Source organism: Chrysochloris asiatica, unplaced genomic scaffold, assembly GCF_000296735.1.
Source record: "Chrysochloris asiatica unplaced genomic scaffold, ChrAsi1.0 scaffold00017, whole genome shotgun sequence".
In the NCBI taxonomy this organism is placed as follows: domain Eukaryota; kingdom Metazoa; phylum Chordata; class Mammalia; order Afrosoricida; family Chrysochloridae; genus Chrysochloris; species Chrysochloris asiatica.
This window is the reverse complement of record NW_006408535.1, coordinates 31,609,506-31,624,553: the sequence shown is the minus strand read 5'-3', so window position 1 is coordinate 31,624,553 and position 15,048 is coordinate 31,609,506. Positions and strand designations below refer to the sequence as shown.

The window sequence follows — 15,048 nt, the reverse complement described above, 5'->3', positions numbered from 1 at the left end:
AACTGGTAACTCCAACAGCTCTTTTTGTGAACACGTGCGCGGACCTTCTACCAACGAAGTTTTAGACATCACATTGGGGAATTTTGTACTATTAATGCCTTCAGATTTTCAGCATTAGGTCTGTATTATCCACGGCAGGGCCTACAACATGAGGCGGTTGCGCGTGAGCAGAATTTCTCTTTAACTCCAGCAACAGCCCCGCAAACGATAAACACCCAAAGCCTACCCCACATTCTGCTTACCCTTCTCTATACCCCTTCTTTACGAAAATGACTCTTAATTCTGGCGGGGCTTTGGGCGGAATCCTGTGGCTCTGGAAGGGCAGCGGGAGTGCGTGGGTGCGTGTGATCACTGCAGGAGGGGGCAGCAAGACGTGATCACAGAGTGGGAGGGAAGGCGGATGCCTCTTCCAGGGCGGGAAGAAACTGCAAGAGGTGGCTGTTTTACATGACGGGGTCCTGCACGAGGGGAAGATGGGGAATGGCCGTCGGGCAGGGGGGTTTAGGGAGAGTCCCAATTAAGGTGCAGTACTAGTGGCCCCCTGCGGCGGGTTATTTAGGAGCAACGAAACGGGAGCTACACTGAATCCAGGAATTCCTCATGGAAAGGGAAAAAAGGGCGCCGAGAAACCGGGCTATTATGGGATGGTGGAGGGGGGCTCCCTAGGGAAAATTACGGGATCTTCCTCACCCGCCAATTGCTGTACAGTCTCTTCACTCGCCGGTAATAAGCGTCTTTGTCCAGAGTCACAGCCATAGCCCCAGACGCCGGTCCTCCTCGGGTTCCGAGAATCACGCGAGGTCCCGGTTCCACCAACAGTTCTCGGCCCCGGAATCCCGCACTCCCCCAGTGACCCGGAAGTATCGACCTCAAAAATGCCTTTTCCGCTTCCGGGTCCCTACAGCTTTCCAACCCTCCCCCCGCCGACCCCCTCAATTTCTCTTTCCAGAGATTTGCGGGGAAGGATCAAGAGTAATAAACTCAACAGTCAACGCAGAAAAAAAATCAAGAGTTTCCAAGGGTTTTAACTTCGCCACAGCCACACGCCAGTAGACGTCATCACCTGACGCTAATCCCCGCCGCGGTTTACTGGCACTACGGCTTTAGGCCGCGAAGACAGCCGCTGGGCAAGGGAAGGCGGCAGGAGGCCGGCGTCCCAGCCCCGCCCCGTTCGAGATGCCGCGCGCGGGCGCAATAGCTCCGCCCCGTCAACTAGAGCGGGATCTGCAGTCTGAGGGGTGTGGGAAGACTACAGCTTAACCGGGTTTGCGTCTTAGAAATGGTGGGGAAGCAAAAACCTCTGGTGCTCCAGGGCTTGGAAGGATATTCAGTGCCAAGCCGCTAGGCCAGGGACTCCACAAGCTATGGGGAAAGGACTTGGCCATAGAAAGGAAAATACTGCCTGGACTTCATTTTAGGCACTGAATGATAGGCGAGCCTTGGGAATTAAGTACTTAAAGGGCTCTACAAACATACCCATTCTTTTTCACAACCCTTCGCCGCAAGTCATGAGTTAGTTCCCATGTCGCAGTTAATGAGAAGTAACACCATTCTTAAAGCTTCCCCCAAAGCACCATTATTTCAGTTCATTTGAAACAAAACATTCATAGTTTTGACGAAATTCTTCCTGCTTGAGAGTCTCTATTTAAGCATTTGAATCTGGAACATTTTTTGCCTACAATTTAAATCATTGCCTTGCCTTTAGCAAGCTGGACATCCTTCCCTGTTTAATGCACTTGACTTGTCTGCCCTAACCAAGGTTAATTTAGGATGAACAGGATCAGAATTAAAGGTAATGGTATTGAAATTACCCACCATAAACATTGATTCTTAAAATTAATATTTATATTGGGTTTGAGCAATATAGAAGGGAAGAGTGGAAAAGGATTAACTTAAATTTATTAATGCCAAGGGGAAGGAGGGTAACAGTTCCTGACCCTCCAGCTGTATCCACAGTTCGGTCAGGAACAGGCTCTGCCGGAGGCTAGGGCCAGCGCTACATAGTCTGTGGTTAATGGAGGTGTCTAGGGAGGGGTGAGCGCACCAGCTGCTCTAGTCTCCTTTCCTTCCCCAGAAATGAGGAAGTAGTCGTATAGTATTTTAGGAGTTCCCCAGCCCACCCAATTCTCTCAAATTTGGGAGTAATCAGGTATAAGTTTTTGTTTTTCCTTTCCACCTCCTGGAGTCCTGGGTCTCCCCACATCTCCCCTGCCCCTCCCACATCTCCAAAGTCCAAGGGCCAGAGTAAATGAAAACACAGCAGCCACCCAAGCAATGGGGACAATGCTGGGACTTCAATCATCAGCATCTTCACTGGAGTCTGAGTTGGCTGGCATCATAGGATCATCAATGAGTGAGAAGTCCCTTTCTGAGCTATCATAGCCCTGAGATAAATCATCATCATCTTCCTCATCCTCATCCTCATCGTCCTCCTCAGGCTGCAGTGGTGGCAACCGCAAGGCAGTGCCAGAGGTGGTAGTCGCTGGTGAAGAAGGGTAGCCAGTGGCTCTCAAGCCAGGATGGTGATGGTGGTGATGGTGGGGGTGAGGGTGGTGGTGGTGGTGATGGAGCATGGTGCTGGAGTCTACATGAGGGGATGATGCTGCACCACCCATCACAAACGGCATAAAAGGCAAAGATGCAGAAGTAGCACTGCTGTGACCCAGAGATGACACAGACTGCAGGCCACTACTGCTATGCTGGAAGGTGTTATGTAGAGACAGGGATCCAGTGCCTCCACCCTGCATCAAGGCCATCATCTTAGAAAGGTCTGGTCGCATCCTACGGGCCCGCTTCTTGTTGCTCTCTGATGCAATAGGCCCCGGTAAAACCCGGTTGAACACAGTTTCAGAGTGGTGACCCTGGAATAAGAGAAGAGAAAAAAGTAAAAAGAAGTCAAAAAACAAAACAAAAAAACACCACAACCAAATGTCAACAGAGTTCTGGATTATTCTGGATTAGAAACACTTCTTCAAACTGCTACTTGGGGTTTCCAAGACTGAAAATTTTAATAGGAGCATGCAGCCTCATTGGCTGGTGGGTGTGAATTGCTAACATTTTAGTTAACAGTCTAATGCTTAACCTACGAGGACTCTCTCTGAGTAACATTTGTTGTTAAGTGCCATACAGTCAGTCCCGACTCATACAGTGACCCTGTATAGGGTTTCCAAGGAGCAGCTGCAACTGCCTACCTTGCAGTTACAAGCAGTCCAGTGTATATCCATACCTGGACTTCTCTGAGTATCACTGTTGCTGTTATTGTTAAGTGCCTTCGAGTCGGTTCCGACTCACAGCAACCCTCTACAGGGTTTCTGAGGAGCAGCTGGTGGGTTTGAACAACCAACCTTGGGGTTCACAGTCCAGGGCTGATTCTACAGCGCCACACCAGGAGTCCTGAGTATTTTTTGTTGTTGTTGTTAAATACCATAGAGTCGGTTCCGACTCACAGTGACCCTGCACAGGGTTTCCGAGGCTGCAAATCTTTACAGGAGCAGAAAGCCTCATCTTTCTCCTGCGAAATAGCTGATAGTTTCAAACTTTCGACCTTGATGTTAGCAGCCCAATTCATAACCACTACATTACCAGAGCCGTCAAATTGGTTATTGTTAAGTGTCATCAAGTCGGTTCCGACTCATAGCCAACCCTGTACAGGGTTTTGAGGAGCAGTTGGTGAGTGTGAATCACTGACTTTGTAGTTCAAATTGACCTTGCAGTCCAGTACTTAACCTACAGTGTCACACAAGGACATGCTGTTGTTAACTGCTGTCTTTCAGTTCTGATTCATAGACACCCTATACAGGATTTACAAGGGACAGCTGGTGAATTTGAACCGCTGACCTTATGGCTCAAACCACCTTGAGGTCCAGTGTTTTATCCCAAAGCCACACCAGGACTCCACACAAGGACACAGCATATACAAAATAATTTTCTCCTTGGAATTTGTGAGAACTAGAAGAGACATTGTTCATTAATACTTAGTTTTGTTAAAAGATACACCATGTAGTTAAAAAAAATTTAAATTTACATTAAAAATCTAATGGAAAATGAGTACATAAAGCATAATGATTAAAGTTTAAGTGCTAATCCATTTTAAATGACTGCTTACCAAATCATAATTTATATACATTTCAAAAATACAACTATTACATAAAGTATAGCCAAGAAAAAATCTTGCAGTTCTATTTTAAGAGAAAAAGGAAGAAGCTATGGGTATTTATTATACAAAAATAGTCTATAACCATGATAAAAACTTCAGTACATTTGAAAAAAAAATGGAATAATTTAATGGCAAAACATGCAGTCTAGTGCTTATCCTACAGGGCCACACCAATTACATTGGCATGTTATTAGTAATTCTCAATCTCTTACATGAATTAATGCACTGGACTGCAAGGTCGGTCTGAACCTCAAGGTCGGAGGTTCAAGTTCACCAGCTGTTCCTTGGAACCCCTATATAGAGGTCGCTATGAGTTGGAACTGAGTCAATGGCACTTAACAAGAACAAACAGCAACCTCTTACATGCTGGGAAATCCCATGACGCTTTCCTTGTTAGGGGTCCCCCAATCATTTCTAAAATAAATAAAATCACAAATTTTAAAGAAACTATTTTTCAGAAAAAATTTAAAAGTTAAAAGATTTTCCCACCCAATACTTATTCAGTAGACAAGCAAGATAAGGCCCTAAAGGTTCTTTCCAATATATCCTTAGAATTCTTACATTTTAATAAGATTAAAGTGTATCAGTGTTGAGAATTTTATGTTCTTCGATGGAGTTCCTGGTGTTGCAGGATAATGTATGGGACCGAAAGGTCAGTTTGAGCTGCAAGTTTCGGGTCACTATGGTTGGAACCGACTGGACAGCACTTAATGACAACAACATAGATGAAGATATCTCAGGGCTACAAAAACACCAATAAAATACCTAGTTTCTTTGTTAATTGAAGATCATTCCTCTCAGAAACATATACCAAAGAAAAGATCAACAGTAATAAATAATTTCAAGCCACAGGGAAGAGAATAGTAATGTTCTAGTCTCTCTCACCTTTTTTCCATTCCTAGAGTTAGCTCTCTGTACTGGTTCCATTCCCAAACAGTTCAATTCTGCCTTATTATTTTTTTTACATCTCTGCCACTTCTGTTTTCTGCGATCCTCCATATACTGCAATGGAGAATATCAGTTACTCTAGAGGTATATAAATCTTCTCTAAAGTGAACTATTGTTACTAGTGTCTTTTATTACACAAAAATGCCTATTACATGAGTCCTAGTAGAAAAATACTTTCAATTGGGTATCAAAAAAAAAAAAGTTTTTTTTTAAATGAGGTGGTTTATATAATAGTTTAATAGTAAATGTTTACATAGCTTTTAGTTTAAGAAGAAGTGCTTTTCACATTTTATTTTGTCCTCGCTATTCTGTGAGGTAGAAAGACTGGGTATTACCCTTGTTTTTTTTCAAATGCAGGAACAGTGACATAATATGGCATGCTTTATCCCTTTTGCACAGCTTAAATACCGAAAGAATGACTTTAAATGCTGCTGGATAGAACTGCCACTCACCGCTAGAAATCGGGGATCGACAGCAAACTCTGGATGACCCTGTAACCACATCTCCAGTTCAGCCCGGCGAGGGGCATCCTCACCCACCAGCAAAGTACCATCCACCTTATTGATGACAGGAATCCGGGTCTCCAGGTCCACATCAAGGTGATTAGGCTCTTCCATGTACTCCACCTCCAGCTGCAAACCCAGAATCCACCCCCATGAGCACATACTCTTCTCTGAGGCAGGGAGGGAGAGGGAGCAGAGCCATTGGTAGCCATAAGATAACTAGTATCTTCTCGTCCCTCAATCCCAACTGCCTTCGTCAATTACTGGGAATAAAAAGAACTTATCTAATCATCGCAGTAAAAAGTTTCACTGCCACTCACCTCCACTAACTTCTTTCTGTTCCCCTTCTTTTTATGAAACAGTGGATGTCCATCTCCCATTACTCCATTAGCCATCAACTTGTGCTTCTGGAATGTTAACTTCAATCCTTCCTCCTAAGAAGACACCCCACATAACCAAGAATGGCACAAGTTTTTAAACAACAGAGTAAATGTTGGGGGACCTGAGCTAACGATAACCCTCTTATATCAATGATTATGAGAAGGAAACCCATCTGACTAAAGGGTTTAAGTTGGAAATATGAAATCTGCATACTTTTTCCTTAGTGTCCCTCAGTAAATCTAGGAGAAGAATGTACATCAGTAACATCCGATGCAAGGTCAAATCCCCATCTGGTGTCTCAATATTAGCATGGGTGTCATCACAGAGGCAAAATCATGATATTGCTCTCACATGCTAACATAAAAAAGTTTCTTATTTAAGTACTTAATAGTCAGTTAACAGGTTTAATAGACGAGTATTAGGGATGGGGAACATTTTTTTTTTAATTATCTATAAACAAAAGAGTAACAATACTGACCTAATTTCCGTAAGAATGACCTCTTCTTTTTAGTGAGGCCCATATTACTTCAGTGGGAGAAAAATGAGACTTTCTACTCCCACAGATTTTAAAAAGCCTTGGAAACTCTAAAGGTTTGTTATTAGTCAGAACCAACTGGACAGTACATAACAACAACATGATACCTAAGAATCATTGTAACAGCTTTCTTATAATTTGAGTTTAGGTTTTTAAAAACCAGTTGTAGATCTAGAAATGAGTCATTCAAAAAGAATACTTTTGTCAATTACATTTTCTTCACAAGTATTGCTTATTTCAATCTAGTTCAAGTTTAAACCCTTTGTTTATACTTCCAGCGTCGTTTCCTGAAGTGACCTTTGTGACCGCTATAAAATGTTCTCTTTCTCCTCTTCATAGTTTTAGTCTGACATATGAAGGGTTACCATGAGTTGGAGGCAACTCAACCGCCAACTAGTATGGTAAGCTATCATTTTTAAATTTAGCTCACCAAATGTTTGGTATCTAGTTAATAAAACTAGTGTGCCAAGAGTAAAGCTTCCTTCCTCCCTTCCCAATGACTAAATGCTGTGCTTACATCTTTGATCTGAACTGTAAATTCCTTCTCATCCATGCCTCGACGAAGTTTGGTGAACTGGGCTGCTGCTGTGCTGACTGCGGATGCTTCTTCCTCTGCCATGGAAGCTGCACTGCTACTGCGTGGTGTGGGGACTGGAGAGTCACCATATTCTCCTGGGGTCAATGAGGGACTGTCTAGTAAGTGGTTGCCCGGCCCCAGGATTCCTCCTGTTACCATTTCCTGGCTCCGACGGCTAGAAGGCCACTTCCCTGAGAGTACAGCCTGGCAGACGAGGTCAATACGGTTTATCAGTACACGATCCTGATTGGGAAAAGGAAACCAATATGGGTTTTAGGGCCTGAGAACTGGCTATGTGATCCTGTGACAAACAATAATGCTGTTGCTACTAGTATAAGTAAAATTGTAAGGCATAAAGGATGCTGGTAATCCAAACTATCAGGCCATATAAGTAAAAACAAACAAACAAACAAACATGTAGCACTAAACACAATTAATAAAGAAACCAGAACCATCTGTTCCTTATTCCCTATACATAAATGTTGCACTCTATTTCTGGAGTCTACATTTCCAGGAATGATGCTGTTACCTTGGGCCATTCAGAGGCTCTTTGTCTTTCCTGAAGCAGCAAAAGCTCTGGGGTCATTTGTTCTCCATCTTCATTTGGGAATCCATCTTGGGACATAGTAAGGGACAGGAGACTTTCTTCATCATACAGCTTTGAGTGGGACCGGTCAGCAGCTGAAGATCACATAGAATGTATGAGCAAAGAGGAAAGAATAACGTTACAGTGGAATGTTATATGAGTTATGAACGAAGGCCCTCCAAATAAAATAACTCTTCTGACATTCTATGAAATCAAAATTTGATTCTCCTTCAAAGGATGCATTTAGAAAACAAAGGAAAGAGCCGAGAAGTGGAAAACAGTAAAGAGGGTCAATTGCCTGTCACATGCACTCACTTAGCTTTGCTTCCTTCTCGTCCTCACTCTCATCAGTGCTGGTGCTGGAGCTGGATGAGGATGAGGAAGAAGAGGATGATGGTGACAGCTTGCTCAAGTCCAGCTCAGAGTCTGAATCATCCTCGTCCTCCAGTTTGACTGGTGGAACACTCCGGGAAACCAGAGGCGTTGCATCAGAGGAAGTTACTCGCATCTCATAGTCTTGTGGAGTTGGATGGCTCCTGGCCATCACTTCATGCTCTAGTTTTAAGGTCAGACTCTCCAAACTGGGGACCTGGGCAGCTGTCTCCTCAGGTGGCTTTTCAACAAGAGCATCTGGACGCAAGGGCAGTGGTGAGGCAGTGCGCGAGGTATACTGCTGGTGCAGCAGCGGAGTTGAGCAGCGTGATAGGGATGGAGCAGGTGCTCCTGCCTGATGGTTCTGCATATAATTCATACGGGCAGCCAGAAAAGAGAATTCTGGATCCTGCATAATGTTGCAGTCTGTTTGGCTCACCCCATGACGGGCGGCTCCTTGTAGAAGCTCCCCATCATGCCGAATAGGCTCCCACCATTTGGGTAATTCAGGACCAGGAGGCTGACATAATGATAGCCTATCTTCCAAAAGGGGATGGCACAAAACTTGCTCCCGTAGGCGCCGAAGCAATTCAATACGGTAGAGAGTCCGTGAGGCTCTCTCTTCAGTGATGGGCTCAATGAACAGGTTAGGGTCCGGGGGTTCTGCAAGACATATGGGTGAAGTAGAAATGTAGGAGTTGGTTTTTTTGCCATCCATTCCCAATCACCCTAGAATCTCTAAGTCTAACTTACCATCACCAGCTGCCGGGGGAAGACGGCACACTTGGCGGCACATGGCCACAAAGCCATGGAAGTACTTGGTTAGGCTCTCATCTGTTTTCTTGTCTAGTCGGGCAAAAGTGCGGAAGCGATCCCAATGGAACTGCATGGTGTCAGGGTCATACTCAACACCAAAGGTAGACACAACCCGATAGAAATCAGTTTGTTCACGCCTTGTCCATCTACAAAGAAAAGAAGAATATGACAACATAGATCAGAAAGACCACAGAAACCCGGTTACTGCTTAGTACTGTTTCAAATACACATGACCCAAGAATAACAAAAACTGACTGTAGATGAGGAAAAAAAGTCCCAGAAGACAGTAAGAGAGGTATTATTGCTATTGTCCAGTACCATTGAGTCAGTTCTGACTCACAGTGACCCTATATAGGGTCCCCAAGGGGGAGCTGGTGGGATTGAAACCCATCACCCTATGGTTAACAGTGTAATACTTATCCTACAGTGCCACATCAGGTCTCCAAAGGTATTGTTGTTTTTAAGTGCCATCGAGTTGACTCTGGCTTATAGTGACCCAAGCAGCTTGTGAGCTTGAACTGCTGACCCAGTGTTGAGCAGTCCAGTGATTATCCTATAGCACCACACCAGAGGAATTTGTTTCTCTGTAGAGTTCTAAATAAATCCTTCCTAAGATGTTGTAAATATGAGCAGGCTTAAAACATTCATAAATAAAAGACAATGGAATTTTCCACGAACTTTCTGAAACCCCCTTGTATCAGGCCCATAGTTGAAGACAATCTTTCAGCTCAACCCAAAATTGAAATCTTATTGTACCTTTGCTGTTTCTCCCGCCGTGCAATTTCTTTTAGTTTAAAGGCTGCCTCACAACGCCTCCGTCGCCGGTCCCCACGTTCTGCAGCCTCTATCTTCATCTGCTCTCTTTTGTAGCTGCGCTGATAGGCTGTTACAAGTCGCCGAAGCCTAGCTGTCAGGGCAGAGCCCGGAGGCCAGAATAGATGGCCTGGCTGTTGGGTCACCTGGGCTACAGGAAGCAAAGTAAAATGAACAGGAAGTACAGAAAGGGTTCTAATTGTTGTGAAGGTTGTCTGGGTCGGTTCTGACTCTTAGTGACCTTGTATAGGGTTTCAAAAAGGGGATGGTGGGTTTGAACCACCAACCTTGTGGTCAGCAGTCAACTGCTTATTCTACAGCGCCATACCACTGGTATTTCAAGTAATCCAGTTAATGCTGCTATCTAAACTCACCTAAAGGCAAACCTCTTAGAAATCATATGGTAAGATAGAATTCAGTCAAAATTTCCCCAACCTCATACAAAATTGTACTAGTTAACTTAGAACTTTACCTTCATCTCCATCAATCACTGAAATCTCCTCATCCATCATCATCAAGGGGTCACCCTAGAGAAGGAACGCCACCCCAAAGGATGGAAGGAGGAGAGTAAGGGAGAAAAGTTGACAATCAAACCACCAAAGGATAAAGAAAAATTTCCAATGACAGAAAGGCTCACAAAAATTTGGAAGCAACCAAGTAAAAAGTAGAACAAGTAGTAAATCCTGAAATCTAAGTTTTTATTAATAGTTTGAAGTTATAGAGATTCCAGAATTCAGTAGTCAAGTACTTGGGTCCAGCTTGGGTCCCACCTCCTTCTCAAAGTCATCCCGGGTCATCCATGGCTGTCACTACAGTCTTTTGAATTAATACTTTATAATCTTAAATGGTGATTCTTTTCCACTATTAATTTATCATAAATGAACGAATAGGTCAATATACTTTAGGATTCAGAGGATGGAAGATGAGTTTTTTAGTAATTAAAGCTTGGCTTAAATGAGAATTCCTTACCTCATCATCTTGGTCCTTCGGAGGACCCTGGAGTGGTTTATATTCAGGATCTTCACAATCCTTATCAAAGTCAACCCTAAAATTATCCAGAGGCACAAAAATATGTTAATGATATAGCTTATATGATTAGAGAAACCTAGGATGAAGACCTGGTCAAGCACACAATCCAACCTTTTCTTTTCTGCTCCAAGGAATGTCAGGACAGATGATAAACTATGGTACAACATCCAAGAGAAAAAAAAACTACAACAAAGTGACTAAATGCTATTATAGACGGCTCGATATTGAAAAATTTCCTTTCTCTTGATAGCACTTTTTTTTTTTGTTTAACCTTTCATCCACAACCCCACCACTATTTACTTTTCTGTTATTTCATTTGAATGGGGGATGTATTCTTAAATGTTTGTTTTTAAGCACTTTGACCTAATGAAAAGAAGGGTGAGAATAAATGATCTGGAATGAACAAATGACTCAATTTCCTTTGAGGAATATCAGTGAGTCCTACACTAAACAAACTGTGGTTGTGATCATCAAAAAGAAAACTCTTGATGAGGAGTGGGTATTTTCAAAACATGACAACTATTTCACATGCCCCTCAGGTCTCCATATGAGAAGTTTTGTTAAACTCACTGGCACCCAAACTAGGGCAACATTGCCCTACCTGGTGGCTCAGTATTAGCATGGCAACTCATCATCAGGGCATATACCCAGGCAAAAAAAATGTGCCAGACTATTTACTTCAGTTGTTAAGTACCATTGAATCATAGTGACCCTGTGTTGGGTTTCCAAGTAGTCGCTGGTGGGTCTGAACAATCAACCTTGCAGTTAGCAGTCCAGTGCTTATCCTACAGCGCCACACCAGAGAGCACTCATAGAGGATAAATCCTAGGTGAAAATTCCTTGAGGCTCTACTAGAGTAACTAAAGAGGAGAGCTGCCTGGCTGTCATGTTTCAGGAGTACCACTTATCCCGATCATGTACAGTGTCTGTAAAGAGAGCTCTATAAAACAAAAACACCAAACTAGCCATTTGGGAGTAATAGTAACTTTCATCCTTAGATCCAGCTTCAGTTGTATGGTGTAAGAAAGTTTTTGCAGTTCTTTCCGTTGGTTCCATTCTTTGTTAGGGCTGTATCATTCATGATAAATAATAACTACCCTTAAGAATCTCAATGGGTTTTGTTAAATCTAAAGTTATGTTAGTTTACAGCACAAACTAACAGCTTTCACAGGTTGGACTTAGAGCCTTAAGAGATCTAAAAATCAATGCTTACCCTTCTACAATGTCAGAGAAATTATCCAAAACTCGATGTTCTGCTGCAATGGCCTTGTCATCTGGTCGGCCAGCCTTTTCCAAGAAACATAAGGCTGGGTCTGCTCTCATGGTGTTATATTTCTCATAGCCTAGAAGAAAAAGGCCAGTTAATGAAAATTACAGATCCATTTTGCCTAGCTCAGGTTTATGCTTACTTGTTTCCTGCTCAAATAATGAGATTTACATAGGCTATTTTCCTCCACAATACAAAATATAGTTAAAAATGTTAACACTACTACTTGGTTGCATTATTATTGGTTGTTGTTAGTGCCATGGAGGAGGTTCTGACTCATAGCAACCCTGTATAAGGTTTCCAAGGTGCGGCTGGTGAGCTTGAATTGCCAATCTTGCAATTCAAACAGACCTTGTGGTCCAGCACATTAATGCACAAACACCACTTTAGCAGCAATGAAAGTCACAAAGAGCTTTATAACTAATGACTTTAAGAATCCTGGTCTTTGTTGAATATCTATTTATAGTACCTGTCCTACTCTAGAGAGTCAATAAGTACTTTCACACTCAGTTATTAGTCATGAGCATTTTGGTAAATGTTCCATTTGTGCACATAGAGCTTCAGTAGGGAAGGAATATGCAATGAGAAGACACTTACCATGTTTAAAAACCCCAATGAGCAGGGACTTGTCAGCCTCACTATCCCACCATGTTGTTGGAACCTCCAACTGATCCACTACTGGGAACCATATGTCAATCTCACTAAAGGCAGAAAAGGGCAGGGTCAGCACAGCAATGAATGGAATTAAAAAGTCATCTTTGGAAAGACTATTACTGAATTAAAAGCTTAAAGCATTCCTATTTTCTCCAAATGGTATAAAATATAGGATTATGAACGTGATATGATCATACATCTCAAAGATAGTAGAAAATGTTATTTCAAAGAGCAAACCAATCTTTCCTTAAATAAGATAGGGTATAAAGAAAATTAGAGCACACTACCTGGCAATGGCACCCCCTAACACCTTCTCTGCCTGGTCTCCAATAACCTCCTGTCTTAGGTAGTAAAGCATTCGTACTCGCAACAGCACCCTGGAAGGAAGAGCTGGGTCAATAATAATGTAGAATGTTTGAGACGGAAAATTCTTTAGTCTTTGCTAAACTTCATCCTTACTTATTACATTGATGTTTCAGGTGCTTCTTATAACTCTCATCTTGGAACAGAGTGTCAGGGTTATATTTCCGGATCCAATCTGCCTTATGGATATCAAAAGTGCTTTGTGACTTTACTTTTTTCCCCTTGCGTCCACGGGGTACAGGGATAGAGAGACCTGGGGAAGGGGAGACATCAAAGACTTGGATTGAGAAAAACTCTTGGACCTGAAAAGGAGTACATAACCAAAAGAAAGAAAAAAAGTAATGAGTTGATAATTACCTGAATGATTCTGCAATTCTTTTGTCTTGCCATTTTCAGCAGGGCTAATCAAGTCCCAAATAAAGCCTTTGATGTTTTCATCCCCGCGATAGTGTAGAAGACAGTACACAAGAATAGCCCGGCAAATTGTCTCCACGTCTCGCTCAGTCATTCGTCGTTTGAAACGTCCATGAGACAAGATATCTCGCCACCGTCCCCAGCTTGAGAAACAGAAAAGGATAATAAATTAGTATTTTTCTGGGGGCTCTCACTCAATGATGTTCCAGAAGTTAAAGATAAACAGATCATGACAATAAGTCATAAAAGAATAAATTCTCTCTCCAGAGGCAGTTTTTCATATTAACCACTCATGGGTCATAGCCTCCACTTTGAAAGGCACACAGGCAATCTATCGGGTAGGAGAGGCACTATCTCTGATTGCACAGGTTCTTACCCATACACCAGGAGGTGCTTTTCCACCCGAAAGCAGTCAGTGCGCCCATAGGCATGATGATGACGGTCATGACGGCGGGAGCGAGGACGCTCATCATCCTCACTCTCCAAATCAGAGAATTCCACAAGATCATCATCTTTCAGAGTACTGAAGTGACGGGTCTGTTTTCGTACTCTAGGTGTGTCAATCACCAAGTTATTCTATGCAGAGAAGAGAAGTAACACTTTACATGATACGCTCGTGGGGAAGGACTTATGACAACCATAGACTGAAATAGTCTTGAGTGTGACACATTTAGACACCCAAAGAGATTATTTAGGACTTAAAACCTAAATTGAGTAAGTATCCATCCAGGAAAGAACAACTGATTTCTAATCACCTGGAGAAACAGAGGAAGAAGGAGAGGCAAGAATAGAAGGATATGGAATGTGCAGTTAACTGTCTCCAAGAACAAGTGCCTCCTTTGCAATCAGATCAGAAGAAATGGATGGTGCCCAGCTACCATAACTGTAGAAATTTTCTACAGTGGCCCTTTATATATTATACCATAGCAAAAACGAAGGTTAGCATTGGAAGAATCAAGTAGCTATAAAGACTCCTGGAAACAGTTTGTCTTCTGTGATACTCCCTTCCTAAAAGCAAAATAAGCTCACCTTGCTATTAAGTAGATCCATGTCTAGGTCTGCCTTTTTGGCCCACTTCTGCCAAAAGTTGGGGTCATCTAGAGAAATATCTGTTCTATTTTCAGATGCAACAAAGCTTGCCTATTGAGGAACAAAAGCACAGAGGTACAAGTGATCATACTATTTGTTAAAGCAATAGGAAACCAACAACTACATTTAAAAACTATATTTAAATCCTAAAAATTTCTGTCTCTACCTCTGGCACAAGTAGAACACACCTTAGCAAAGGTAGAACCTTTTCCTTCAGATTCAATAGTGATAGTTGTAGTACGTCTTAACAAGATCTGGTCAATGTCCTCTTCACAAAATTTGGAGCCTTCATCATCTTCCTCCATTATGGCTGCGTAGGCTCCTTTTCTTAATAGATCTTCAATCTCTTTCTTGGAGAACTGTTGGATCTGAATAAACCAATAGAAAGATGACAAGAATACCAAGAGTGTATCAAACTACACCATAATAGTTTAGCTATTATATTTCAAGAAATAATTAAAAATATAAACAAGGTATTCAGATTCCTAAGCAAAAATAGCTTTTGTCTTCAACAATCACTGTGCTGTATTGCACAGGTTGTACAG

The 15,048-nt window shown here is 42.5% G+C and overlaps 2 protein-coding genes across 2 annotated transcripts in view; both read right to left on the bottom strand.

The window, feature by feature from the left end:
* SUPT16H (suppressor of Ty 16 homolog (S. cerevisiae)) overlaps nt 1–899 on the bottom strand; it is a 42,604-nt gene extending 41,705 nt beyond the window's left edge. The window contains 1 exon segment of the mRNA XM_006878316.1: nt 691–899. Within this exon segment, the coding sequence (XP_006878378.1) occupies nt 691–756 (66 nt within the window). The 5' untranslated portion in view covers nt 757–899.
* Nucleotides 900–2,294: 1,395 nt separating this feature from the next.
* The window catches only part of CHD8 (chromodomain helicase DNA binding protein 8), a 54,463-nt gene continuing 41,709 nt past the window's right edge, over nt 2,295–15,048 (bottom strand). Inside the window, exons 19-37 of the mRNA XM_006835469.1 lie at nt 14,692–14,871; nt 14,444–14,554; nt 13,791–13,990; nt 13,358–13,557; nt 13,097–13,253; nt 12,925–13,014; nt 12,581–12,684; nt 11,930–12,059; nt 10,657–10,732; nt 10,160–10,214; nt 9,631–9,838; nt 8,812–9,020; nt 8,002–8,721; nt 7,630–7,781; nt 7,041–7,343; nt 5,928–6,041; nt 5,557–5,736; nt 5,042–5,158; nt 2,295–2,861 (exon numbers count right to left, since the gene is read on the bottom strand). Of these exons, the coding sequence (XP_006835532.1) occupies nt 2,295–2,861; nt 5,042–5,158; nt 5,557–5,736; nt 5,928–6,041; nt 7,041–7,343; nt 7,630–7,781; nt 8,002–8,721; nt 8,812–9,020; nt 9,631–9,838; nt 10,160–10,214; nt 10,657–10,732; nt 11,930–12,059; nt 12,581–12,684; nt 12,925–13,014; nt 13,097–13,253; nt 13,358–13,557; nt 13,791–13,990; nt 14,444–14,554; nt 14,692–14,871 (3,873 nt within the window). The remainder of the gene's footprint in view (nt 2,862–5,041; nt 5,159–5,556; nt 5,737–5,927; nt 6,042–7,040; nt 7,344–7,629; nt 7,782–8,001; nt 8,722–8,811; nt 9,021–9,630; nt 9,839–10,159; nt 10,215–10,656; nt 10,733–11,929; nt 12,060–12,580; nt 12,685–12,924; nt 13,015–13,096; nt 13,254–13,357; nt 13,558–13,790; nt 13,991–14,443; nt 14,555–14,691; nt 14,872–15,048) is intronic.